The 27,713-nt window shown below is 43.8% G+C and overlaps 1 protein-coding gene across 1 annotated transcript; it reads right to left on the bottom strand.

The window, feature by feature from the left end:
• Window positions 1–27,713, bottom strand: DYNLT2 (dynein light chain Tctex-type 2). The gene is made up of 4 exons (XM_056124920.1): window positions 27,565–27,713; window positions 15,617–15,823; window positions 3,188–3,346; window positions 1–303 (listed from the first exon to the last, which is right to left on the bottom strand). Exons 1-4 carry the CDS (start codon window positions 27,670–27,672, stop codon window positions 193–195), a joined length of 585 nt encoding a protein of 194 aa, XP_055980895.1. The 5' UTR covers window positions 27,673–27,713; the 3' UTR covers window positions 1–192.

Genomic DNA, 27,713 nt, shown 5'->3' with positions numbered 1-27,713 from the left:
TATACTTTGGGCTAACAGACTGTTAACAAATATATTAACTAGTAAGTGTTAAGGTAAATAAAAGCTTTTACTTGTTTGTTGTTAACAAAATACAATTAAAAGTTTCAATAAGAAAAAATTGAGCCTCAAAATCCATAAATTCCATGTTTTGGGGAGATGCTCAGAATGAAACGCTCTTTAGTACACATCAAGCTATTCACAATAAAGAGCAAATACCAAGACCAACGCCACGTAACCTTCAGTTTCATGCTTGGCAGCAACCCAGCTATCCCAAGCAACATCCCATATCCATCTGCTGGCAATCTATAAGAGAAAATTTCAAAGACCAACTTTAGTTGTGCATGTTAATATGTAATTTTTAAATAAATGCAAGGTTGGTTTAAAAAAAAAAAAGATTCATTAGTATCTAAAAAAGCTTTTTTTTTGTCCAATTTGCCCCTTCCCTAAAAAGACTGAATAGTGATGCTTTCTGATCCTTCTCTTTTCCTGGAGATGGTGGTTTCTGATGCAGAGATCTTAGCAGATCTAGGGACACGAACAGATCTTTTGTAATTTATATTCAGTAGTTCTGTTTTAGCCCCTGATAACTCTCCTTTTTTTTGGTTTTTGTCTTTGGGTCATACCCATAAGTGCTCAGGGCCTACGCCTGGCTCTGTGCTCAGGGGTCACTCCTGACAGAGTTTGGGGGACCATATGGGGCGCCAGGGATCAAACACAGGTTGGCCACGTGAAGCTAAGTGCCTTACCCACTGTACTCTCTCAGTCTCCTAAAGAGCTCTTCTTGCAACGCTTGCAGCCAGGGAGAGAATGTGGCTCAAAGGGAAAGAATATGTGATTTGTACGAGAGAGCCTCCAGGTTGATCCCTGGTATCACATGGCCTCCTAAGCACCACAGGTTAGAGATAAAAGCCAAATAAAGAAAAGAGAAATTATTACCTGAAAGTCTGTTATGACCTTATTTTGTTATGAAGAAATGGCAGGAACTAGAGAGATAATATAATGGGGAGGGTTAGTATAATAGGCCTTCCACATGGCCAACCTGGGGTCAATCCCTGGCACCCCTGAAAATTGCCAGGAGTAACCCCTGAGCAACACCGGGTTGCCCGCCCCTCCAGAAAAAAAAAAGAAATGGCATTCACTTATATAGGAAAGCTGTTAGCCCATGCTAACACCTGGTTTCATTTCTAAAACATGATCTGATTACAGCCTACTTTTCTGTGTGAGCTCTAAAATGGTCACGAGATCTTTGCTGACTTTTTCCTCTAGAAGGCTGAGTCCATTTTCACCTCTTGACTATTTGTTTGCCTTGGTTATTGCCTTGAGAAATAGAATGTGACACTGTGCAGCTTGCTTATGTGCAGGAGACACTGGGTATCCTGTCCTCAGTCATACCAATCGACAGACACAACATGAGAAACCAGCTTGGATCTCCAGGTCAACCAAGTCACCAGAGCTGCCAGAACATCACTGAGACTAATAGAAACACTGAACAGCTAGCTGAAGTGGGGTGCCCCAAAAAATTGTGAGCAAATCCACAGATACTGTTTTATACTACTAAATTTTCCTGATATTTTAACTGGGGATGATGAAATCTACTTGCTTAAGTTGCTATAGGATTTATTTTATTTATTCATTTATTTTAGTTTTGGCAATCCAGCAATGCTCTAGGATTACTCCTGGCTCTGTGCTCAGGCATCACGCCTGAATCACTCTTGGGGGACCATATGGGATGCCGGGGATTGAACCCAGGGCCGCTGTATGCAAGGCACACACCCTCCCTGCTGTGCTATTGCTCCAGCCCCTGCTATAAGGATTTTGTGAGATTACCAGCATTTTTGACTACAGAGTTTCACTAAACAGTAAGATCCTGCTTATTAAAACGAGGCTACGGCTAAGTTCTTGCCTAGCAAGTGAAGAGTGATTGTGTGGCAGTGCATTCTGCAGAGACCACTTGGAGGAGAGCACCAGACAGAGGGTTGGGAGGAAAACAGGCAAAGGAGCTGAACATGCAACAGTCATTAAGTCAAAGGGTGTCTTGGCTCTAGGAAGCAGAGAATTGCCACCTCTCTGCACACATACTCTGGAACTGGACACTTCCAGAGGCTAACAAATCTCTGAGAAAAAAAAATAAGCTATGGGAATGGGCTGGCATGACAGAGTGACTACCAGGAATTGATGGACATTGGTTCAGGAGGGAACCAGCCAAAGAGCAAGGAAAACAATGTTCAAAGCAGAGAAAACATGGAGTGCAGAATCCTAAGGCAGGGTTGACCTTGGTTGCTTCAGTTACCTGGCTGCTGTCTTTCCAGGTAGCTATGTGTGTCAGACTCAGGATCTGCCATCATACCGTGCATGATTTTCTCTCAGACCCTACACTGCATTACTTTGTTTCTTCATCTAAAGTAAAAGCTTCTTGTACTAAAATGCTTCAATGCTCAAAGTAAATCTGCTGGTAATTAGACTGAACCAGGTCTTACATACACAAGGCATGCACTTCATTCACCACTGTGCCACATCCCTGTACCCTGTATTGGTTAATTATTAAGTGATGTTGAATTGTAAAATGGGTATGATCAACAACAAAACAGTCACATAATTTAATAAATTTCTATTACAAAATTTCCATTTCAAAGTACTTTTCAAATAATTTACAATGAAAGAAAATAGATTTAATAAAATTGTTTTCTCACTGATGAGGACTCAAGCTTGCCAAGCACTTTGTTTTTTTTTAATTTTCCAGCATCTTTAATAAACTAATTTTATGTAAAGAGTGGTATTTCTTTTTTTTTTTTTGCTTTTGTTAATTTTTTTCTTTTTTCTTTTTTTTCCACTTTTGTTTTGTTTTGTTTTTTGGGTCACACCTGGTGATGCACAGGGGTTATTCCTGGCTCTGCACTCAGGAGTTACTCCTGGCGGTGCTCAGGGGACCATATGGGATGCTGGGAATCGAACCCGGGTCAGCCGCGTGCAAGGCAAACGCCCTACCTGCTGTGCTATCTCTCCAGCCCCTTTTTCACTTTTTTTAAACTTTTTTATTTTTATTAGTGAAACACCATGAGGTACAGTTGTAGACTTACAAATTTTTGTGTGCCAAGCACTTTGGAGGCATCACAAAGAACATTAAATCAGCAGTGAGGAGAGATCTTACTATTCTAATTTATAGATGATGGATTTATGGAACACTTACATTTATTGCCTGACCAGTTTTTTGAATTAATAATATTTTTATAATGATCTTGTAACGGTGGTACCCAAATTCTTTGACAGCTGATAATACTTGGTCTGCTAACTCAAGTGACAAATGAGAGAAGAGCTTATCATCATATTTGACATCTTTTAGAGCAGCCTTTAAAAAAACATAAAAACATTTAAATTTTCAAATGAAATACTTTTCTAAATAAAAATTAAAGTAGACAATGTGTCAAAAAAAACACGTTAACTTAAAAATACACATATTCCTAATCTAATGATGTTGAATTTCCCATTTATTTCAGTAGCAATGAAGAAATTTTGATTTTGAAGAAAATTTGGTCTGGTTATGATGTTCAACTAGACTTCATTACCAATCCTCAAACTATACACTTTTCTTTTATTTGATTATCAAAAAGCTATTAGGGAGCCACAAAAGAAAAATTTTTAGAAAGCATCTGGGAATTCTTCGAGAAATAATTTTTAAAGTATATATTTAATAAATTTCGTAGTTGGGCTTTCCTAAAGTGAGAGTAATGTTATCCCTTGTTTCTTCAGTCTCCTGGAATTAGAACCCACTTCTTTCTAACCCTTCCCCATGGCCCACTCTCTCCTGCTTTTTCTGAGGTTTCCTAGAAAGTGCCAGGAAATCTAAAGGTTCTCAGCACATGTGTCAGTAAATTCATAGATCGCTGGGGCGAGGGAGGGAGGTGCAGGAATCTGTCTATAGCATAAAACATAAAGTGTAGCACATAGCATTATGTTTTCTTAGACACTAAAGAGACTGGGAGTACCTAGTGAAAAAAAAGTCACAGGATTTCAACGGACTCAGGCTAATACTAAATTAACCAATGCTCTGAGTTGCAGTGGTAACTGACAGGCTGACCAAGTGTGGAAGGGAAAAACAGGAAACTAGCAGTATTAAGTACCAGAAAAAGCCACAGACACCACGGTTACCTAGGAAAGGTTGCCCTGAAGACCCAGCACACCAAATTCCGAATCTCCATATTTGGTTGCCACCTCTGGAAGGATGGATAATATCCAGACCCACACATTGACCAAGGCTCCTTGAAGATAAGCATAGGATCCAGCCTGCATTTCTTATACATGGATCACTCCTGACCCCCAAAATGTATACTTTCCAACTCATGTCTTTTTTGGATGGGGGTTTGGTGGTACAAGACAGCATTCAGGAGCTAATCTGGTTTAATGCTCAAGGAGTTGCTTCTGGCAGTGCTTGGGGGACCCTGAAGTGCAAGGCATTGAGTCAGAGCATCCAGAACGGAATGCATGCACTCTAGTCCAAAGGACTATCTTCCCAGCCCAAAGTTACCCACAGCATGTCTGTCCTTCCTCCCTCTTCCTCCTTCCTTCCGGCTTTCCTTCCTCCCTCCATTCAATCTCTTCCTACATCCCTCATTCCTCCCTTCCTTTATCCTTCCTTTGCTTCATTCCTTCTTTTTCTTCGCTCCCCTCCCTACTTCCCTCCTACTTCTTCCTTTCTCTCTCCTTTCCCTTTATTTTTTCTTCTCCTTACCTCCCTTTTTCATCTTCCTTCCTTCCTTCTTTCCTTTCCTTCCCTCCTCCCTCCCTCCCTTTCTTCCTTCCTTCTTTTCTTCCTTTCTTTTCTTTCTTGTTAGAAATTGAATTCAGGGTCTCACACATGAAAAGCCAAGTGCTCAGATACTAAGCTTCAACCTCATCCCTAGAACTTTTATCTTTACCAAGGGATATTATATCAAGAAATACTGATTTTAAAAGATTGCTCCATTTTAAAATAAGTAATTCACTCTATTAGATGCATCTTACATCCCATATAGAAGATCACTTGTCACCTTCTCTCAGGAGGGGTTGGTGGCAGCAGATGATCTGAACTCCCCAAGGCACAATTCCCTGCTTGTCTTTACTTTCCATTGAAAATGAAGCCATGTGATATCCTTGATGAGCACTGATGCGAAGATCCTCAACAAAATATTCACTGTATCACTGTCATCCTGTTGTTCATCGATTTACTCAAGTGGGTGCCAGTAACTTCTCCATTCGTCCCAACCCTGAGATTTTAGCAGCCTCTCCATACTAGTCTTTCCCAATGCTGCCGTATTGGAGGCTCTTTCAAGGTTAGGGGAATGAAACCCGTTATTGTTACTGTTCTTGGCATATCGAATATACCACAGGTAGTTTGCCAGGGTCTGCCATGCTGGCAGGATACTCTTGGTACCTTGCCGGGTTCTCTGAGAGGCATATATATATGCGCACACACACACACATATTTCCCTCTATGATTTGTTGCCTACTGTCTGAACCCCATCAAGTATGGTGTGGTAATTATGGAAAATGGGTAGGGAGTGTCTTATGATGTGTCGTGGTCCAGGAATATGTTCAGGAATATGTCCAGGAATATGTGTGGAAAGTAGCCTGGAGCGTGGCGGCGGTTGGGTAGTGGAGGTCAGGTGCCGGGGCTGGGTCACTTGGGGCGGGGAGGACTCTCACCCCCAGAGTGTTCCAAGTGAAAACAGCCTGACACAGAGTCCAGTGGAATGGTTATGGGGGCCTCATTTTATGCTCCCTTCTGGGAGAAGCAGCCAAATATTAGCAAATAGAATCCAGCAATTCATCAAAAAGATCATACACCACAACCAAGTGAGACTCATCCCAGGGATGCAAGGATGGTTTAACATTTGCAAGTCAATTAATATACTCCATCATATCAATAAAAGTTCTGATCCTAGCGTTAATAAGTTCTGATAGGGCTGGAGTGATAGCACAGCGGTAGGGCGTTTGACTTACAAGCGGTCAACGTGGCCGACCCGAGTTCAATTCCTCCGCCCCTCTGGGAGAGCCCGGCAAGCTACCGAGAGTATCTCGCCCGCAGGGCAGAGCCTGGCAAGCTACCTGTGACGATTCGATATGCCAAACACAGTAACAACAAGTCTCATGATGGAGACGTTATTGGGCCTGCTCGAGCAAATCGACGAACAACGGGAGGATCGTGACCATGATTCCATCAATAAAAGAAAAGATAAAAACCATATAATCATATCAATTAGATGCAGAGAAAGCATTTGACAAGATCCAGTACCGTTTATATGAAAACTCTCACCAAAATAGTCAAAGCCATCTACCACAAGCCTATGGAAAGCATTATCCTCAGTGAGGAAAAATTAAGAACCTTCCCTCTAAGATCAGGGACAAGACAAGAATGCCCACTCTCACCACTACTATTCAATATAGTAGTGGAAGTACTTGCCATAGCAGTTAGGCAAGAAAAAGACATTAAGGGCATCCAAATAGGAAAGGAAAAATAAAACTCTCACTATTTGCAGATGACATGATACTATACTAAACCCTAAAACCTCTACCAAGAAACTCCTAGAAACAATAAACTGGTATAGTAAAGTCGCAGGCAAAAGTCTATGGCTTTCCTCAAAAGCCCATGGCAAAGAATGAGAGAGAAGAAAGTGATATGAAAAAGGCAATCCCATTCACAGCCATGCCTCAGAAAATCAAGTACCTCAGAATCAGTTTAACTAAGGAGGTAAAGGACCTGTACAAGAAAAACTACAAAACCCTACTTCAAGAAATAAGAGAGAACACGAGGAAATGGAAACACATGCCTGCTCATGGATTGGGAGAATTAACATTGTCAAAATGGCAATACTTCCCAAAACATTATACAGATTCAATGCAATTCCTATAAGGGTACTCATGACATTGTTCAAAGAAATTGATCAAACACTCCTGAAATTCACATGGAGCAACAAGCCCCCACGAATAGCTAAAGCAATTCTGGGGGGGGGGGGGGGAGATGGGGGCATCACATTCCCCAAGTTCAAACTGTACTACAAAGCAGTAATAATTAAAACAACATGGTACTGGAACAAAAACAGACCCGCAGACCAGTGGAATAGGGTTGAACATCCTCAAAGATATGAGCATATAATCTTTGATAAGGGAGAAAGAGATGTGAAGTGGATCCAAGAAAGCCTCTTTAACAAATGGTGCTGGCAAAACTGTATGGCTACATACAAAAAACTGGGCTCAGCCCTCTACCTTAACACCATTCACAAAAGTCAGATTAAAATAGATTAAAGAGCTCAACATCAGATCTGAATCCATAAGGTACATTGAAGAAAAGGTATGCAAAACCCTCTATGACATTGAAGCTAAAGGTATCTTCAAGGATGAAACACGATTGATCAAACAAGTGGAAACAGAGATAAACAAATGGGTTATCTGAAAGTAAGAAGTTTCTGCACCTCAAAAGAAACAGTGACCAGAATACAAAGACAGTCTACAGAATGGGAAAGGATATTCACCCAATACCCTTCCAAGAAGGGGTTAATACCTAGACTATACAAAGCACTGGTTGAACTCTACAAGAAGAAAACACCCAATCTCATCAGAAAATGGGGAGATGAATTGAACAGAAACTTTATCAAAGAAGAAATCTGAATGGCCAAAAGGCACATGAAAAAATGCTCTTCATAACTAATAATCAGGGAGATGCAGATCAAAACAACTATGAGATATCATCTCACACCACAGAGACTGACACACATCCAAAAGAACAAAAACAACTGGTGTTGGCGTGGATGTGGGGAGAAATCCTTCATTGCTGGTGGGAATGCCGACTCGTCGAGCCTTTTTGGAAAACAATATGGATGTTTCTCCAAAAACTAAAAATCAAGTTCCCATTTGACTCAGCAATACCACTTCTGGGAATATATCCCAGAGATGCAAAAATGTAAAGTAGAAATGACATCTGCACTTGTATGTTTATGGCAGCACTATTTACAATAGCCAGAATCTGGAAAAAAAAATCCTGAGTGCCCGAGAACAGGTGCCTGAGAATAGATGAACGGTTAAAGAAACTTTAGTACATCTACACAATGGAATACTATGCAGCTGTTAGAAAAAATGAAATCATGAAAATTGCATATAACTGGATGGACATGGAAAGTATCATGCTAAGTGAAATGAGTCAGAAAGAGAGGGACAGACATAGAAGGACTGCACTCATTTGTGGAATATAAAGTAACAAAATAGGAGACTAATACCCAAGTACAATAGAAATAAGGGTCAAGAGGATTGCCCCACACCTTGGAAGCCAATCTCATGCAATGGGGTAAAAGGTAGCTGGGATGGAAAAAGGAACACTATGTGAATGATGGTTGAAGGGATCACTCAGGATAGTAGATGCATGCTGAAAGTAGACTATGGACCAAACCTGATGGCTGCTTGATACCTGTATTGCAAACCATGACACCCAAAAGGACAGAGAGAGTAAAAGGGAATGTGCCTGCCACAGAAGCAGGGGTGGGAAGGGGTGGATGGGGGGAGGGATACTGGGAACATTGGAGGTGGAAAATGGGCACTGGTGGAAGGATGGGTACTTGAACATTGACTGGAATGCAATCATGGAAGGTTTTTAAGTCTGTAACTGCATTTCACAGTGATTCATTAAAATTTTTTAAAAAAAGAAAGAAAATACAGAACACAAAAGAAAGAAAGAAAGAAAGAAAGAAAGAAAGAAAGAAAGAAAGAAAGAAAGAAAGAAAATGAAGCCATAGACATTGGACTGCAGCTTTATCTTTCAGATGCTTAACAATACACATTTTTTCTTTTGAAGCTAACAAATCCTAGGCTTCAACTTCTCAGAGTTCCACTCAGGCCGAGACTCACGCACAAGTGAAGCCCCACAGAACAAGATAAGCAGGATTCTGAGACCTTGGACTCCAGGCTCAACAGACCCGGGGACAGAGATCCTCTACCTGCTCCCACCAACCACAGGTGACGAAGGGATTAAAACCAGGAACTCCACACTACCCTGCCCTGTCTGCTTCCACCAACTGCCTGCGACCCAGATATTGGATTATGCACAGAAGACCCACCCTACCGGTACCAGATAAACACCTCACCAGCAGGCCTCCACTACCTCACTGCCCCCACTACCTAATCGCCGCCACGTCCCAGGATGCTTTCCGGACCTCACGGCTGCAAAGCAGCCATGCGACACATCATAAGACACTTAATACCCATCTTCCAGGATTGCTGCACCATATTTGATAAGGTTCAAATATGGTTTGAACCATGAGAACACCTACAAGAGCGATTAGAGGTCGCCCCAAAAGCCTCTATCCCTCTCAGAGAGCCTGGCAAGCTACCGAGAGTGTTCTGCCCGCATGGCAGAGCCTGGCAAGCTATCCGTTGTATATTCAATATGCCAAAACCAGTAATTAAAATGGATCTCATTCCCCTGACCCTGAAGGAGTCATCAATATGGCAGCGTTTAGAAGAATGAGGAAGGAGAGGCTGATAAAATCTCAAGGCCGAACTAGGCTGCCAAAACGAAGAAAGACAAAAATGATTGTCTGTACTTTCAAAGCACGTATGCTGCATCAGATGCATCCATCGAGGACCTGATGGTACAAGCACAAAAGATCAAGTATGACATCATTGGTCTGACCGAGACAAGAAGGCATCAATCACATCACGCCATTTTCGACACTGGAGAAGAACTGTTACTCGGAACATGCGACAAAAGAGGCGTCGGAGGCATCGGTGTCCTTGTCAACATGGACTTGGCCATAAGCATTGATTCTTTCAAATGCCTAACAACCCGAATTGGATGATTACACTTGAATAGATGTGGCTCACTGCCAGCAGTTTCTATCTTCGTTGTCTATGCACCAATATCCAATTATGATGAAGGAGAAATTGAGAAGTTCTACACAGAGCTGGAGAAGTTCTATAAAGAAGACCACACCTTCTAAAAGATCATTGTCAGTGATTTTAATGCCAAGATAGGGCTGAGAAGATAAGCCAAATAACTCCACATCAGGACCCATGGCCAAGAATGGAATGAACAGGGTGAGAGACTGTCTAGTTCATCATGTCGACCAAGACCATCCATGGTAACTCACAGTTCCAGAAGGCTGAATCTAAAAATTGGACGTGCGAGTCTCCCGGTGGACGGTTCCACAATGAGATTGACCACATCATATTCAATCAACGGTTTTGCCTGACCGATGTCACTGTTGTCCCAAAATTCCAAACGGGATCAGACCACCGTCTCCTTCATGCAAAATTCTACTTCATAGAGTGGGGAGAAAGGGATTCAAAGTTTAAGAAGAGAACTCCCAGAATGACCACCAACTGGGAGCTCTTTGGCACTATTGCTGCAACATGGGAAGATGCCATCATAGACAACACTGACGAGGAATACGATCGACTGGTTCAGCACCTCCATGATTGTGTGAAAAACGCTAAGAGAGAGATAGTCACAAAAAAAACGCTGATCTTCGAAATCTCTTGAGCTTATTCACCAACGTAGTTTGGCGCATGCCTCTGGCAACCACAAGATAACATCCGAGCTCGCAAAGCAGTGCAGAGATGCGATAAAGGAAGACTTCAAAGAGAGAAGAACAGCAGTGCTAGTAGAGGTGGCAGAAGCTGAGAAAAGCATTCATAACACAAGCCTGTCCTTCACTAACTACAAGACCAAGATGACTGCCCTCTGACGTCCTGGTGGATCTCTCGCATCTTCCAGAAGGGCAATGGAGAAGATTATCCATGACTTCTACTCAGATCTCTTCGATAGCCTTGTCCATCTGCCCACATACCAAATACTGCAGGATGGATAGGTCGTTCCCAACATCCTCACTTCTGAAATCCGACGTGCCATTTCATCAGTAAAGAAACGAACAGCACCTGGCCCAGGGAAGGTCAGACCTGAACACCTGAAGAACCTGCCGTCAGTACTCATCAATACACTAGCTCAGCTCTTCACACGCTACCTGTCTGAATGCAAGGTTCCGTCCCAATAAAAAAAATAGCAGGACTGTACTACTGTACAAGAAGAGAGACATCCACGACATTGGCAACTATCGCCCGATCTGCCTATTGTCTGTCATCTACAAGCTGTTCACTCGAGTCATCCTGAATAGGATTGGCAGAACACTAGATGAAGGACAACCATGCGAGCAAGCCAGGTTCCACAAAGGATTCAGCATAATCAACCATATCCACACGATAACCAAGCTCATTGAGGTTTCTTGGGAGTTCAAAGATGCCACTCTGTCTAACATTCATTGATTTAAAGAAGGCCTTTGATTCTGTTGAGACGGAAGCGGTCATTGAAGTCCTAGCCAATCAGGGCATTCATACTCAATACTTCAGGATCCTCCGTGAGCTGTATTATGGATTCACTACCAGGACCTCACCATTCTACAAAGAAGTGATCACCGATGTCAAGAGAGGGGTTCAGCAGGGTGATACCATTTCACCGAAACTCTTCAGTGCCACCCTCGAGAACATCATGCGACGACTGGAATGGGAAAGAATGGGAGTGAAGATAGATGGTCGGCAACTATACCACCTGCACTTTGCTGACGACATTGTTCTAATAACACCAAACATTAGCCAAGCAGCACAAATGCTGGCCAACTTCGACAATGAGTGAGGAAAGGTCAGACTCCATCTGAATCTCACGAAGACAATGTTTATGAGAAACAGTCTCGTTCCTGACATTCCATTCGCTGTCAATGAAATGACCATCTCCGAATGCAACAGTTAAGTGTACCTAGGTCGAGAAGTCAACATGACGAATGACCTGGCACCTGAGTTGCGCAGGAGGAAGAGAGCGGCTTGAAACACCTTCAAGATTGTTAAAGAAATTGCTAAGTGGACAAAGAACCTCCAGCTCCAGGCACATCTCTTCGATTCCACTGTTCTTCCTGCATTAACATACGCCTCAGAGACCTGGGCCCTACAAAAGCAGGATGAGAATGCTATTTGGGTCTCCCAAAGAGAGATTGAAAGAGCTATGGTTGGAGTATCATGTTTCACTCAAATCCGGAGTTCTGATCTCCATCAATGGTCAAGAATCAGGGACACTGTCTCATTTGCCAAGGCGTTGAAAATCAGATGGGCTGGACACGTAATGAGATTTGAAGATGACCGCTGGTCTAGAGACGTTACTGATTGGATTCCATGGGATGTCAAAAGACCGTGTGGCCACCCACCTACAAGATGGTCAGACTTCTTCATCAAGACCCTGAACGATTGGTTTGAGGCTCTTCGTGTTCCTAGAACATACGCCATTGGGCTACACTAGCACGCAACAGGGACGAATGGCGCCCGCTCGAGGAAATTGAAGATTAACAGGAAGTCAAGTGATCAAGTGATTAATGTATTTCATATTCAGTAAATGTTCTCACTTGAGAAAATCAGCTTTATATAAATGTGTATTAATCGAGACTGGAGAAATAATACAGCAGGTAAGACACTTGCCTAGCATACAGTGGACCTGAATTTGTTCCTCAACATCCCATAATGTCTCTTAAATCCTGACAGGAGCCATACCTGCGTGCAGAACCAGGAGTAAGTTCTGAACAAAGTCATGGTGGCCCCCAAACAAAACCATGTGTGTTAAATCATTTATACATATAAATTTAATATTTTCTTCCCACTAGCTTCTATCAGTTGTTACCAAAGAAAATCAAATTTCAAGTTTAAGAAGTAGGAGAAAATTTAAAAATAAGGAAACGGGTGGAATTAGCACTGTAGCACTGTCCTCCCATTTTTCATCGATTTGCTCCAGTGGGAACCAGTAACATCTCCATTGTGAGATTTCTTGTTATTGTTTTTGGCATATTGAATATGTCACGGGGAGCTTGCCAGGCTCTGCCCTGTGGGCGGGATACTCTCGGTAGCTTGCCAGGCTCTCCAAGAGGGATGGAGGAATCCAACCTGGGTCTACCATGTGCAAGGCAAATGCCCCACCTGCTGTGCTATCACTCTAGTCCAAGGAAACAGGTAGAATTAGGCTGGGTAAGTCTCAGAAAGGGATTCTGGTCTTCAGAAAATTCTGCCTGCTACCTACACCTGAAGACTAAAGATGAAAAGGGATTCAGAAAATGTCACCTTTATCAATCCATCTATCTACCCCTCCCCCACTGTCACTGTTGTTGCAATGACCAGAGACCACATACTTGGCCTTTAGTGGGTCTCAGAGGTCACACATCTACTTGTGGTGCATTGATGCATTGGTATTCACTGAGTCAAACACTTGACTGATGCTGTACTTGTACCCACTTGGTTGCAGTGCATCTAAGATCAGATGCTTTGTTGTGGTGCCAGGGATCCCAAATATCAGTGCTAGTGGGATCATGTTCCATGCATGCAGGGTATATAAAGTAAGTAAGTAAAGGCCCTCCCGTTGATCATCGATTTGCTCGAGCGGGCCCAGTACCGTCTCCATTGGAGACTTTGTTGTTACTGTGTTTGGCATATCAAATACATCACAGGGAGCTTGCCAGGCTCTGCTGTGCGGGCGAGATACTCTCGGTAGCTTGCCGGGCTCTCCGAGAGGGGCGGAGGAATCGAACTCGGGTCGGCCATGTTGGCTGTGTGCAAGGCAAATGCCCTACCGCTGTGCTATCGCTCCAGCCCTACAATGCTGGAGCGATAGCACAGCGGTAGGGTGTTTGCCTTGCACGCAGCCAACATGCAGGGTGTACTGAGGATAAAATTCAAGGCTTCGCACAAGCAATGCGGTATTTTTGGCCACTAAGCTGTCCACAGGTTCCATATGCCTTTTATAATTTAAAAAAAACCAGATCTTTAATAGTAAAGACAGTAAGTAAGTAAGTAAGTAAAGGCCCTCCCGTTGATCATCGATTTGCTTGAGCGGGCCCAGTAACGTCTCCATTGGAGACTTTGTTGTTACTGTGTTTGGCATATCGAATACTCTCAGTAGCTTGCTGGGCTCTCCGAGAGGGGCGGAGGAATCGAACTCGGGTTGGCCATGTTGGCCGCCTGTAAGGCGAACGCCCTGCCCACTGTGCTAATATTTAAATTAGCATAATTAGCATAATTTAGCATATTTATGCTAATATTTAAATTAGCATAAATAATATTTATATTAACATAGTGGTATAGCACCTATTTCACAAAATTGAGGCTTTTTTGAACCAAAACAAAAAGTCTGTATTTCACAATTGTCTTTAATGAACTTTAGATTTGTATGTGTGTGTGTGTGTGTGTGTGTGTGTGTAACAAGAAACGCTCTACTGAATGTTATTTAGAAAGATGCATAGGGAGAGAAAGGGAGAAGTGTGTCCCTTTCAAGAGAGAGCACAGGCTTCTCCATAGTGGAAATAAAAAAGCAAAGAAATATACAGACAAGCAAGAACACTTATCTTTAAGTGTTCAAGGCAGAACACAGGCTTGAAGAGCAAACCAATGAATTTTAGATTTCAGTCAGTTAAGAGAGAAAAACAATCGATGCAGAGCTGGAGAGATAATACAATGGGTAAGGGCTTGAGAGATTGTACAGTGGGTAAGGAAATTGCCTCGTGTGTAGCTGACCCAGGTCCCGGGTTTGATTCCTGGCATCCCATAAAGTCCCCCAATCACTGCCAGGAGTGATTTCTGAGTGCAGAGCCAGGATAACTCCTGAACATTTCCAAGTGTGGCTCCAAACCAAACAAAAACTGAAACTGGAGATTTCTGTTCTTAAGATGTTTCCAGATGTTTCCATTAATATACATTACTGGTGCCCACTCAAGCAAATGGATAAACAACGGGGGGCGGGGGGACCCCCTGTTGTTTATCCATTTGCTTGAGTGGGGCCCAGTAATGTCTCCATTGTGAAACTTGTTGTTACTGTTTTTGGCATATAGAATACGCCACAGTAGCTTGCGAGGCTCTGCGGTGCGGCCAGGATACTCTCGGTAGTTTGTTGGGGTCTCTGAGAGGGATGAAGAAATCGAACCTGGGTTGACCTCATGCAAGGCAAAAGCCCTACCTGCTGTGCTATTGCTCCAGAGATCCTCTAATAGGTTAAACATGAAGTGACAGTGTTGTTTTGCCTGATTTACATCAGACCTTTGTTGTTCAAGACATTTTCGTTAACATGCTCAATATGAAGCATTTATCCAACCAGATAATAGATACGAATCCATGCATTCAGATTTCTTTGGAGTCAGAGATCAAGATGGAAATTCCCTGAAGCATATACATTGTTAAATGGTTTTTTTTTTTCACTCATTACTTCAAATACGGGAGAAATCTGGAAACTCTTGAATAACTTAAGTATAATTAAGAGTTGAATAAAATAACAAAAGAATATTTCCTTTACTCTTATTCGTATGTAATATAATCCGATTCATAATCATTTAAATAAATTAACTTCAATGTAAAGATTGTTTGCTATGGCTACAAACCACTGTTTATTGTATAAATACATGATACCAAAAAATCTATCAGGGAAATTGGAGTGCCATACATCTTAACATACTTTATCAAACACTCAAAGTTAAGTTATTGCTACTCTATATCATATGACTCTATAAATGTCATATCTATGTATGTATACATATATATAGACAGATGTATTTCAGTTGAAATATATATGTAAACCCACCTCTAATATCTGCTGGGCTTTCATTTCTACAGAATGAGCTTGAAATTTTTTCAGTGGTTCCATTCGATATGAGTTGGCAAACTTCAGCTTTGCTAGGGCACTCTTCCATTCTTTACCTATATCAGCAATCGAGTCATCAAATGGAGGCTCCACATACTGAACATCATGAATAGATTCTCTCAGTCGTTCTTTTAAAATTTGTGCGTACTGTGAGAGAAGGAAGGAGGGGAAAAGATGGAGGGAGGGAAAAAGGGAGGAAGAGGAGAAGACGGGGAAGAAAGAGGTAGGGGATGCTTTATTAAAATTGTATAATGAAATTTTGGAATTAGTAATCCTGGTGCAGGGCCAGATAATTCACAGGGTTGGAATGTGCTTTTCATGCTTCATCACCCATACCACATGGTCCCTTGAACACTACTACTGAGAGGAGCCACCTAGCACTGCTGGTTTGCCCCATCCACTGGGAAAAAGAATCCTGGTGCAGTAGACACAAAACTTGTTAATCTATTCTTTTTTAAAAATTTTATTTTATTGTTAATCAATTCTAACAGATTTTTATGATTATGTGCTTATTCTAAATCCTAGATCCTATTATTTTGTCAAAAGAATAAACAGGAATCTGTATATCAGTATTTGAGGGCCACACCCAGAGGTACTCAGTCTATTTGCTCAGGGATCACTTCCTGGTGGGCTCAGAGGGACAATATAGGCACCAGTAATTGAACCTGGATCTGCCACATCAAAGGTTTACCTGATGTAAGATCTCTCCACACTCCTTTCTTTAAAGTACAAATTTGCATGTATATGCCTAGACTATCCATGAAGAAAAAAATCCAGTGATGGGAGTGACAGTGATAAGTGGCTAAGAGGAAGAGATTTCATGAAAACTATTATGTTCCCTGATTCTTACATGAAGATTATGAAAATATTATCCTTCATTGAACTTTTGAGGGGTTTCTGTGCCATACTCAGTGATGTTCAAGAATTACTCTTGGCTCTGCACACTGGAATCTTTCCTGGTGGTGTTTAGGGGAACTCTGAGATGGTGGGAACCAAACCTGGATCAGCCTTATGCAAGGTAGATAGATGCCCTACCTGTAGTACTGTTGCTCTGGGCTCCCTTCATTGAATTAAGGCTTTGCTTTACTTTTCATTTATGTTTGAATAAGTTAGGCAACACTTTTATAAGTTTTGCAAAGTAACAAGTTATTTTGTCACTTCACACTTTTGACTTTCAACATTCTTTTACATTCAGCACTCCTTAAGGGAGTATTTCTTTAGTGTCTAGTATGGCCCAGACAAATGCTCTAGACCACAATTATTCTAACAAGAATTGTTCTGCTTGAATTAATTCATAGTCACAAACTCTACATCCAAGTAGAAAAAAATTCAAGTAGAAAGAAGGGCTGATATATAGTAATGTATAGGGGTAAATGAAGAGGCTAATTTTAAAAGCAGTAGTTGCTAATATTGGACTGGAACGATAGCACAGCGGAGAGGGCATTTGCCTTGCACACAGCCAATCCAGGTTCGATTCCTCCGTCCCTCTCGGAGAGCCCAGTAAGCTACTGAGTGTATCCCGCCTGCAGGGCAGAGCTTGGCAAGCTACCATGGCATATTCAATATGCCAAAATCAGTAACAAGTCTCGAAATGGAGACGTTACTGGTTCCTGCTTGAGCAAATTGATGAACGGGAGGACAGTGCCATAGGTCAGACAGTGAAGTTGCTAATAACATGATAGAAATTCATTGAAACCAGTTTAGACATGACGATCCAGGGTAATCCCTCTGAAATACGTTTTTAAGCTTTAGTCTAAAGGAACAGGTAATAAAAAAACTAAGCCTTCAAAGCAGGAACTAAATGTGTCATCAGAATATAAATGCCATTAATAAATCTGAAACATTCTTGGGGAAAGAGCAGTAAGAAAATGAGGCTAGAAAGCCACGATTAGATTTGGTAAGGAGTTTGAATTTTATTCTCAGAGCTAAGGGAAGCTATTGGAAGAATTTTTAATGGATGCATACACTTTGACTTTTACCTTTAAGTGGTCATTATACTTGCTGCAAAATGTATAGAGAGAGCAGGGTCTGAATGAAGGCAGTAACTTCATACTTAAAAACACATTTTTCTCTTGTGTTTTGGACCACACCCAGAGATGCTCAGGAACCATATGGGATGCCAGGGGTCAAATTCAGGCCAGCCTACATGAAAGGCAAATGCCCTACCTACTCTCTCTGGTCTGTCATAGTATGGTTTTGGAAATGTTAACTGTAATATTATAATTTAAATGAATATATTACAGGTATATTTTGATTCTTATAGTGAATATAAAGTCACATTTAGTTGACATCAGTTACAAAATTTTTCCTGTCATAACTTTAAGACCACTGTTTTTTCTATGCTGAGATATGGAATAAATATTACCTCACCACACTCAATTTTACATCCGCAGGACTGACCTTGAAGTATCATTTGACCCCTTCACCCACCTACCTTACCATTTCATTGCCTGTGACGATACTAAAACAGTAATATTTAGAATATTGTTTGAAATCAACAAATATATTCTAACATTTTTTTTCATGTAGGACTTCCAATATATTAAATGTTTGTTTTTCCTACTGAAGAACATGTTTTTTCCTGAAGCACTTTTTTTAACCGTTTTAAATACTTTACAGCATTGTTTTAATATAGAACTGGTATCTAGACTTTTATTCTACTGTTTACATACCTAATTTTACTAAATATGTGAATCAACAGTTCTACCAAACCTTTCTCATAACCTATTGCAGTTTTAAATCTACATATTAAAACTCTAGGAACTGGAGATAGTACAGCAGGTAGGGGATTTGCCTTACAGTCGACTAAGGTTCAACCAACCAGGAATGATTTGTGTGTGACCGGGTGTGACCTCCAAACCAAATTAAAACCCTTCATAGAGCACATAAAGGGAGAATATGTACTCCCTAAATGTTATTTTCCTCATATGCTACAGAAATTTACAGAATCAGTAATACTTCTTTTGCCCTTCCATTTTCCACCTTGAGGGCTCATTCGATTGGTGAGCTGAAAAAGAGCATGTCATGTGCAGATTTTTCCTAGCTCTTCTTTTGTAATCTAACTATGTGAACATGCTATCTGTCCCACCACTGAATGTTTTAAAGGAATAGAATACTAGATTCAGCTACAAGCTGGTTTAAAGTGGTGTATCATCTGTCAATCTTTTGTCATTAGTGATTTAACTTTTACTGAGTCTTCAACGCTCAACTTGCATCACTGAAATAAACCCTACATTGACATATTATATGTAGCTGAATTTAACTTATACTTACTATAAGTTTATTAATTACTGCACATATATTCATGAGGAATATTGGGAGTACGTTGTTTCTTGTTACTACTATCAGTGTTTCAAGAAAATACTGGTCGCATGAGGTGAATTCAGCAGAGTTCTATGTAATTTCCCAAGACATTATCACAGAAATGTCAGAAGTCACTGAGACTTTCTGTTTTTAAATGGAAAAGTTTTTATGTTTGGGAAGGTAGGTTAGGAGATACCCAGCAGATCTCAGACGAGATCCTGGGCAGTGCTCAGACTATATGCAGTGTATATATTTAACCTAGGTCAGTCACACAGAAATGCCTTATCTCATGTACCATCTCCGTGGTTCTCAAATGAGGTCTTAACTTATGGGTACTAGGTTTTTTTGTTTTTTAGAAGTGGCTCCTAAACACTGCTCAAAGGAACCAGAATCACTCCCAGAGATACTCAGCCTGGTCATATTTGGTGGCTCAATGCTTGGAAGCGACCAGAGCCACACCAACTGGTGTTTGGGGCTTCCAAAGATACATTTGGTATGCTGGAGTTAAAGGATGCAGGGCCAACAATTAAATTCAGAGATCAGTACAGGAAAAGGATGCACTTCAGTCTTTTAACCATTTCTCTTACCCCAGGGATTAGTTCTAAATTAATGGTAGCCAATCCATATCAGTGTTCTAGGGTTACTGTAAGAAAATATCACAGGCCAGGTGGTTAAACAGTAATTTATTTTCTTATATGCAACTTGAGAAAATTGTGTATAAGAGTCCAAAGTGTCCCCCTTCCCCCCCCTCCCCCCCGCGATTCCATGGATGGCTTCTATTCTTGCTGCCTCTTCACACAGTCAACCTTCTGTGCTTCACTCTGGCATCTCTTTCAAATTTGTTCATGAAGACTGGAATCAGCTTGAATTAGGGCTCGCCTCCATGGCCTCATTTAAATTAATGTCTTCTTTTAAGTTCCATCACTTTACATTAGGTGTAGAGCTTCACACCTGATCTACACACTACACCATGCCCACCACCAAAAGTCTAATGACCATCTACCATCATCTAATTGAGTCCTTATCTGTTTTAATCTCTTCTCTCCTTAGTAGACACTACCTGACTCTGAGCCTAAAGTCTTTCTGTTTTGATCATTTACACTTCTCCTTCTGACATATTTCACTAAGCATGGCTTCTCAAGCTTCACCCATATTGTCACCAAGATAGATTTCTTTGGGTAGGACATCCAGTATGTCAAATATCTGCAGGAGTGAACATCCTTGTCTTAGAGGGAAAAAAAATCCTAGTTTTCTATCATTCAGTATGTCAGCTATGAACTTACTACATGGTCTTCATTACAGTCAGTCCTTCCATATTCATTAATCATAAATGATTCATCAAAATAGCTTTTTCCATGCCGGTGATTGTACTCTTCGTTTTTGTGTCTAGCTATGATTAGCCTGCATCAATTATCCTGCATTCCTAGGATGACAACTGATCATGGCATATGATTCCTTTGATGTATTCCTGGATTCCATGTTCATGCTTAAGGAACATTATTTACTTTTTGTTGCACGGGGTACTCTATGAAGTCCACTAGTTTAAATGAATTATCACTTATAAAGATGTAAAGCATATAAGTGATACTAAGCTTACAAATCCCTCCCCCGCCCCAAATAATCGTATTTCCAAAAGTAAACAAAGCATGTAAATACCATTAATGGTAGTGGGGGGGGAGGGGTGGAGAAAGAGGGATGTGTACTGAAATTTTAAACTGTAATTAGGGTATCTTCAAGTGTCTTTCAGTAGTTTAAAGATGAAGTCTCTGTGCCTTGTATTGTTCCTGGTAATCTGCTACTGTTTTATCTGTTGTTAAAATTTCCTAAGTTTACATTTAAAATAGATTATATTTCTTATAATTATAATTCTTATAACCTAAGCATTTAAAGTGCTCAGGTTTGCAGTTTCTTGGATTTGTGAAATGTTTTCAATCACCTAAAAAGATCTCATCCTTTGTTGCTTCAAGTATTTTTGTCTATACCCTATCCTCCCTTTATGTGACTCAATTACAATTTTTATTTCATAACTCATTGATGTCTAGTATTTATCACTGCTTCTAAATTATCTGTTGTCATAGATTAATTCCAATTTAGTATTCACATGTCATCAATGTAGAATTTATTTTAACATGTTCAAACTTCTCTGTACACCTAAGAATATAAGGTTAATTACAAGAACTTTTATAATGTCCATTTATATTTCATGAATGATTTTTTTGAAGTGTTTGTGTTTTTCTGTTAAATTATCCCAGAACTTTTTGACTGGGGGAGGTGGCACACATGGTAGTGCTCAGGGATCACCCCTGGGAGGCTGAGGACCATACGGGGGTGCAAAGAATCAAACCCAAAAGGCTGCTTGCAAGGCCAAGTACCCTATCCACAATAATATTGCTTTGGTCCCCCTAGAATGCAGTGAGTTGCAATTTCAGGAAGCTCACTTGCTTTTAAGTTTGCTAGGTCAAAGAATAAGTCTAGAACCACTTCACTTCCACTACTGAAACACTTTTCTTAGCACTTTAACCAATATCTTATCCACATGGATTTTTTTTCCCCTCTTACTGATAGGAATGCCTAGTATTTTCTATGAAACCAAGGATTGTTATTTTTGGATAGTTCTTTAACCACTGGTTCCTCCTTAACAGATGAATTGTTACATGAAACTAGAGTTGAAAATAGGCAGCTCCCCAGTTCTTTAGACAGTCCTTATACTATGCCCTGCTGACTCAAAGTACCTTGACCTCCTTTCCATGCACCCACATCCCCATTCCTTTTTCTCTGTAAGTTGGGGTCTGAAACTTCTCACCAGGTAGATCAGAGAAAACCCTGGTGCTCACCTTTCCCTCGCCATCATTAGTGTCTTGCTTTACAACCAAGCAGTGGAAAGTACTGCTTCATACATCGTTACTAGTAGTTTCTGGAGAAGTTACTCATGTTGCCTGTTAGGAGTTCATCAGAGAGGGCCAGAGTGACAGCAGAAGGGCACTTGCCTTGTACACAGCTGACCTGGGATCTCTGGTATCCATAGGGTCCCCTGGAGCTCTGACAGGAGTAATTTCTGAGTGCAAACCCAGAAATAACCCCCAGCATTGCTGGGTGTAGCCCCAAAATACAAAGAGAAGTTCATGGAAATAAACCTGCTTTTTGCTTGTCAGACTGCTTTACATTTTAGATAGGGAAGAGAAATTATTAGATTCCCAATCCTCCTAAATACTGCATCTTTCTTATTTTAAATCAGAAGATTTCATCTAGGCTCTCATTCCCCCTGCCCATTATATTCAAGTGATGACTTCCTATCTTTAAGTGGCTCTCAACTACTAAGATTGCCTTGGAGCTACAGCCTGTTTAAATTTAAAATACTTGGCTGGAGCGATAGCACAGCGGGTAGGGCGTTCGCCTTACAAGCGGCCAACATGGCCGACCCGAGTTCGATTCCTCCGCCCCTCTCGGAGAGCCCGGCAAGCTACCGAGAGTATTCGATATGCCAGACACAGTAACAACAAAGTCTCCAATGGAGACGTTACTGGGCCCGCTCGAGCAAATCGACGATCAACGGGAGGGCCTTTACCTTTACCTTACCTTTAAGAAATCTAAAATCTGAAGATGTGATGCTGAGAACTTTTTGTTGTTGTTTGTTGTCCGTTTTGGGTCACATCCAGCTATGCTCAGGGGTTACTTCTGGCTCTGCACCCAAGAATTACTCCTGGTGGTGCTTGGGGGATCGATCATATAGGATGCTGGGGCTTGAACCCGGGTTGGCTATGTGCAAGGCAAATGCCCTACCCGCTGTACCATTGCTCTGGTCCCAAAAACTCACATCTTATTCTCACCATCTATATTGGTCTTCTGATGTAATGCACTTCTAGAAACTAGATTTTAAGCATGATAAACTTTTTTTTGGCAGTTACCAAAACAGTCTATGTCTAATTCATCTATTTATAAGGTTTGCTCAAGATCAAATGGCAGCAGGCTGATGAAATAGCAACATCACCCTGTCACCTCTGGCACTGAACACAGGCCTTATGGTCCATCCCAAGCCTGGTAGTCCCCAGGATGTATCTACTGCTTACCAAGGGCACCATTCCCACTGGTCTTTGTTACCTTTCCCATCTAAGACAACTTAAAAATCCACTTAGTCTAAGGCACAGCCGTACTCCAGGATTGCCAGGGGCTGGGAGGGCCCACCTGGGAGCACACCCTAATATACTTCTATTTCTACACTTTACTCTATCCCTGCTCTTGTCTATGCCAGGTGAAGCCTGCAACCTATCACTATTGACATATCATTTCCTTGCAATGAGTCTAAAATGAGTTTGAATGCTATTAGAAATTTAGAAATCAAAGTATAACAAGAAGGGAAAAAATCAAGGGGGCAGCAGAAACAGACAGAAAGCAACAGTTGGCAGGGATCAAGGGTTTTTTTTACACATTGGTGGTGTAAAAAATTGGTATAGCTAATGATCCAAGCCAGATTCAGCAACATTTAAAATAAGAGATCCAAACTTCAACAAGCAAACTTTAAAATGTGCCTGTCTCTGGGGCCCTATGTCGTGGGGAAGAGGACCTGGTGGAGGGAAGGTAGCACGGGTGGTAGGATTGGTGCTGGAAAATAGTTTGTATAAAACTCAACTATGAATAACTTTGTAAATCACGGTGCTTTAATAAAATTTAAATTAAAAAAATTTAGAAATTATCAAATTTCTAAATGCTACTTGCTAATATATTTTCAAACAACGAGCATAATCAATTTCCTTTTTGCAATGTTTAAGGTTCTGTAATTTTTTTCTTTATGGTTTCTATTGAATCACTGTGAGATATACCCTTACAAAGTTGTTCATGATTAGGCAGTTATAGTGTTCCAATACCCATCTCTCCATTGGTGTACATTTCCCAGCACCAGTGTCTCCAATTTCCCTCCCATCACTCCCACTCCACCCCCAGCCTGCCTCTACGGCAGGCACCTTACTCCCTCTGGGCATTGTGGTTTGCAATACAGATACTAAAAGGTTATCATGTATATCCTTTACCTACTTTAAATACTCAGTTCTTATCCATTGAGATTATTTCGAACTATTATTGTCAGACTGGTCTCTTCTCTCTTACCTACCCTCCACCCCACACACACTTGTGGTGGATTCCAAACATTGAAGGTTATGTAATCTTTATACCCAAGCAGTAGGAACTGAATCTTGTGAAGGGGAAAAAAAATGTGTAACTGGAAAGACATGTAGTTGAAGTTTCAATAGTCCACGCAGCTTTTCAGCACGGTATCCTCAATGTGAAGTTATCTCAACTAGTCCTCTGTACTATCAAATCAAGACTTCAACCAATCATCCCGCAGTCTAATGCTCATCACAGTTAAAACTAAAACCAATGATGGGATGGTGACTTCCTCCAAGGAAAACTGTGAGGCTGCTACCTGAAGTATGACGAGCAAGCACAAGGAAAGTCAGACAGGTCTAGAGCTGTGCACTGTGTGTCCTTACACTCCCATGCTCAGAAACACGTGCTAACTCACAGTACTATGATCTAAGGCGAGTAGGTGCAGTCTTTCTCGGTCCTTTCCAACCCTTACCTGTGCACCCAGGAGTGGGAAATTGGGGGAAGGGGGCACTAGGGGGAAGGAAAAGAGAAAGAGCATGACTGATCACAATCATAACAAAGGTGTACTCCCGTCCCTGGCTCAGGCCCACAACCAAGCCTTCATGGGTCAGATCTTTTAGGCTCAGGATAGGTATGCCCCAGGCAACAGTCAGCCCCAACCCTGTGCAGGACAGCACAATGAGGAAGACCAAAAATCTTTGGGAAATGCCAAGAAATGTAATGGCTTCTCAGTGAGGACATAAAGGCCCAGGTTTCTGACAGTTAGACAGGGAAAGACCCCAATGGCAATGGAATTCCTTGGATGTAATAAAACCTATAGCCCAGCCCAACGCTGCAAAGAGCCAACTTTGTGAGCTCAGGCCTTATAGTCACCTGGTGCCAGTAGCAGATGGAGATAAGGCTGGACCCCCCTCTGAGAGAAGTTCCAGCAGGAACTAAAGACCATCACCACTCCCAACTCTACCTCCTTAGCAATCACTCTAGAAACGGACTCTTATCTAACTAGAAGCCCTATAAGATACCTTGAACAAAGCGCACCTCTGTGCGCTTATGCTGCCAGAGCCCCTATGCTGCTTCTACCCAACATGTGGCCAACCGAGCCCATGTAGTGCCTGCATCTTCCCTGTGATGTGAACTTTCATGCTTCCATATCTAATGCTGTTATGTGAAGGGCTATCTCTACCTTTGGAGAAGCCACGTTCTTTTGAGCACGACTCTCTCTCTCCCTCAATCCCCTTTCTAAAACCTCCGAATAAAATTCGTTTTCACTTCACTGCTTATCTACTCCCGAAATCCTTTTCTGAGAGGTGAGACAAGAACCCCAAAGCCCTGGGTAAAGTCTAGGACTGACTTTCCTTTCCCGCAATGAGCAATTCCTCGCTCCAACCTTAGTCTGTGGTTCCCTGATACTGAGTGGCGGGGATCAGCTCCCGTCCTGAAAAGACCAAGCAGACATCAGGTGGCTTCACAGCCACCTCATGGGGCTGACAGGACTCTGGCCCATGCTGCACAGGGGCTGATCGCAGACTTTATCAGTCCTAATCTTCCTTGGGATGGAAGAGGCGGATCAGGAGAAAGGGACAGTTGCCCCGCCTGACATAAGCCACCTGTGGGGGCCACCAACGTCACCTGTTTGCCCCCTTTCCTCCCTCCCTCCTATAGCAATTGAGGTGCGTCTGCATGGCTTCCCACACAGGGTCCTATTTAATCTCCGATGGGCCCTTTACATACAGGATCCCTGACAGGCCCTTCCCTCACGGGGTCCCGTTCCCTCCCCCTGACTGGGACCTTCCCGCAAGGGGTCCCGTTCCCTCCCCCTGACTGGGACCTTCCCGCAAGGGGTCCCGTTCCCTCCCCCTGACTGGGACCTGCCCTCACGGGGTCCCGTTCCCTCCCCCTGACTGGGATCTTCCCGCAAGGGGTCCCGTTCCCTCCCCCTGACTGGGACCCTCCCGCAAGGGGTCCCGTTCCCTCCCCCTGACTGGGACCGTTCCCTCCCCTTGACTGGGACCTTCCCGCACGGGGTCCCGTTCCCTCCCCCTGACTGGGACCTTCCCTCACGGGGTCCCGTTCCCTCCCCCTGACTGGGACCTTCCCGCACGGGGTCCCGTTCCCTCCCCCTGACTGGGACCTTCCCGCAAGGGGTCCCGTTCCCTCCCCCTGACTGGGACCTGCCCTCACGGGGTCCCGTTCCCTCCCCCTGACTGGGATCTTCCCGCAAGGGGTCCCGTTCCCTCCCCCTGACTGGGACCCTCCCGCAAGGGGTCCCGTTCCCTCCCCCTGACTGGGACCGTTCCCTCCCCTTGACTGGGACCTTCCCGCACAGGGTCCCGTTCCCTCCCCCTGACTGGGACCTTCCCTCACGGGGTCCGTTCCCTCCCCCTGACTGGGACCTTCCCGCACGGGTCCCGTTCCCTCCCCCTGACTGGGACCTTCCCGCACGGGGTCCCGTTCCCTCCCCCTGACTGGGACCCTCCCGCAAGGGGTCCCGTTCCCGCACGGGGTCCCGTTCCCTCCCCCTGACTGGGACCTTCCCGCACGGGGTCCCGTTCCCTCCCCCTGACTGGGACCTTCCCGCACGGGGTCCGTTCCCTCCCCCTGACTGGGACCTTCCCGCAAGGGGTCCCGTTCCCTCCCCCTGACTGGGACCCTCCCGCAAGGGGTCCCGTTCCCTCCCCCTGACTGGGACCTGCCCTCACGGGGTCCCGTTCCCTCCCCCTGACTGGGACCTTCCCGCAAGGGGTCCCGTTCCCTCCCCCTGACTGGGATCTTCCCGCAAGGGGTCCCGTTCCCTCCCCCTGACTGGGACCTTCCCGCAAGGGGTCCCGTTCCCTCCCCCTGACTGGGACCTTCCCGCACGGGGTCCCGTTCCCTCCCCCTGACTGGGATCTTCCCGCAAGGGGTCCCGTTCCCTCCCCCTGACTGGGACCTTCCCGCACGGGGTCCCGTTCCCTCCCCCTGACTGGGACCTTCCCTCACGGGGTCCCGTTCCCTCCCCCTGACTGGGACCTTCCCTCACGGGGTCCCGTTCCCTCCCCCTGACTGGGACCTTCCCACACGGGGTCCCGCTCCCTCCCCCTGACTGGGACCTTCCCGCACGGGGTCCGTTCCCTCCCCCTGACTGGGACCTTCCCGCACGGGGTCCCGTTCCCTCCCCCTGACTGGGACCTTCCCACACGGGGTCCCGCTCCCTCCCCCGACGGGGCCTTCCCGCACGCGCCCCTTGCACCCCTCCCCGGCCTCCTGCCGCCCACGGCCGCGTCTCCGCGCCGGGGTCTAGTCTGCGCGGAGACTAGCGTGCGCGTCGAGTCGGACGACCCGAGCGTGTCGGAGCCGCGGCAGACGGAGACTCATCGCAGCCGCGGGCGGCCCGAGCGCCGGCCCCGGGCAGGCGCCCACTCGCGAGCGCCCCGCGTTCCGTTAGAGCCGCCCGGGCGCGCGGGCGTGCGGAGGGGCCGCGTCCGCCGGGATGCCTCCGCACTCACGGACTCCTTCTCGAACATGCTCAGCCTCCGCTCCTTCTTAGGCGTCGGAGGGAGCTGCGCAGACTGCAGAGCCTGGGCCGCCTTCGCGAGCCGGCTGCGCTTCTCCATGGCGCCCGCTCTCCGGCCGCCCGGCCTCCGCCGACCCGGGC

Source organism: Sorex fumeus, unplaced genomic scaffold, assembly GCF_029834395.1.
Source record: "Sorex fumeus unplaced genomic scaffold, SorFum_2.1 ptg000052l, whole genome shotgun sequence".
Classification (NCBI taxonomy): domain Eukaryota; kingdom Metazoa; phylum Chordata; class Mammalia; order Eulipotyphla; family Soricidae; genus Sorex; species Sorex fumeus.
The sequence above is the reverse complement of the archived record's forward strand: the minus strand, read 5'-3'. Positions and strand labels throughout refer to the sequence as shown.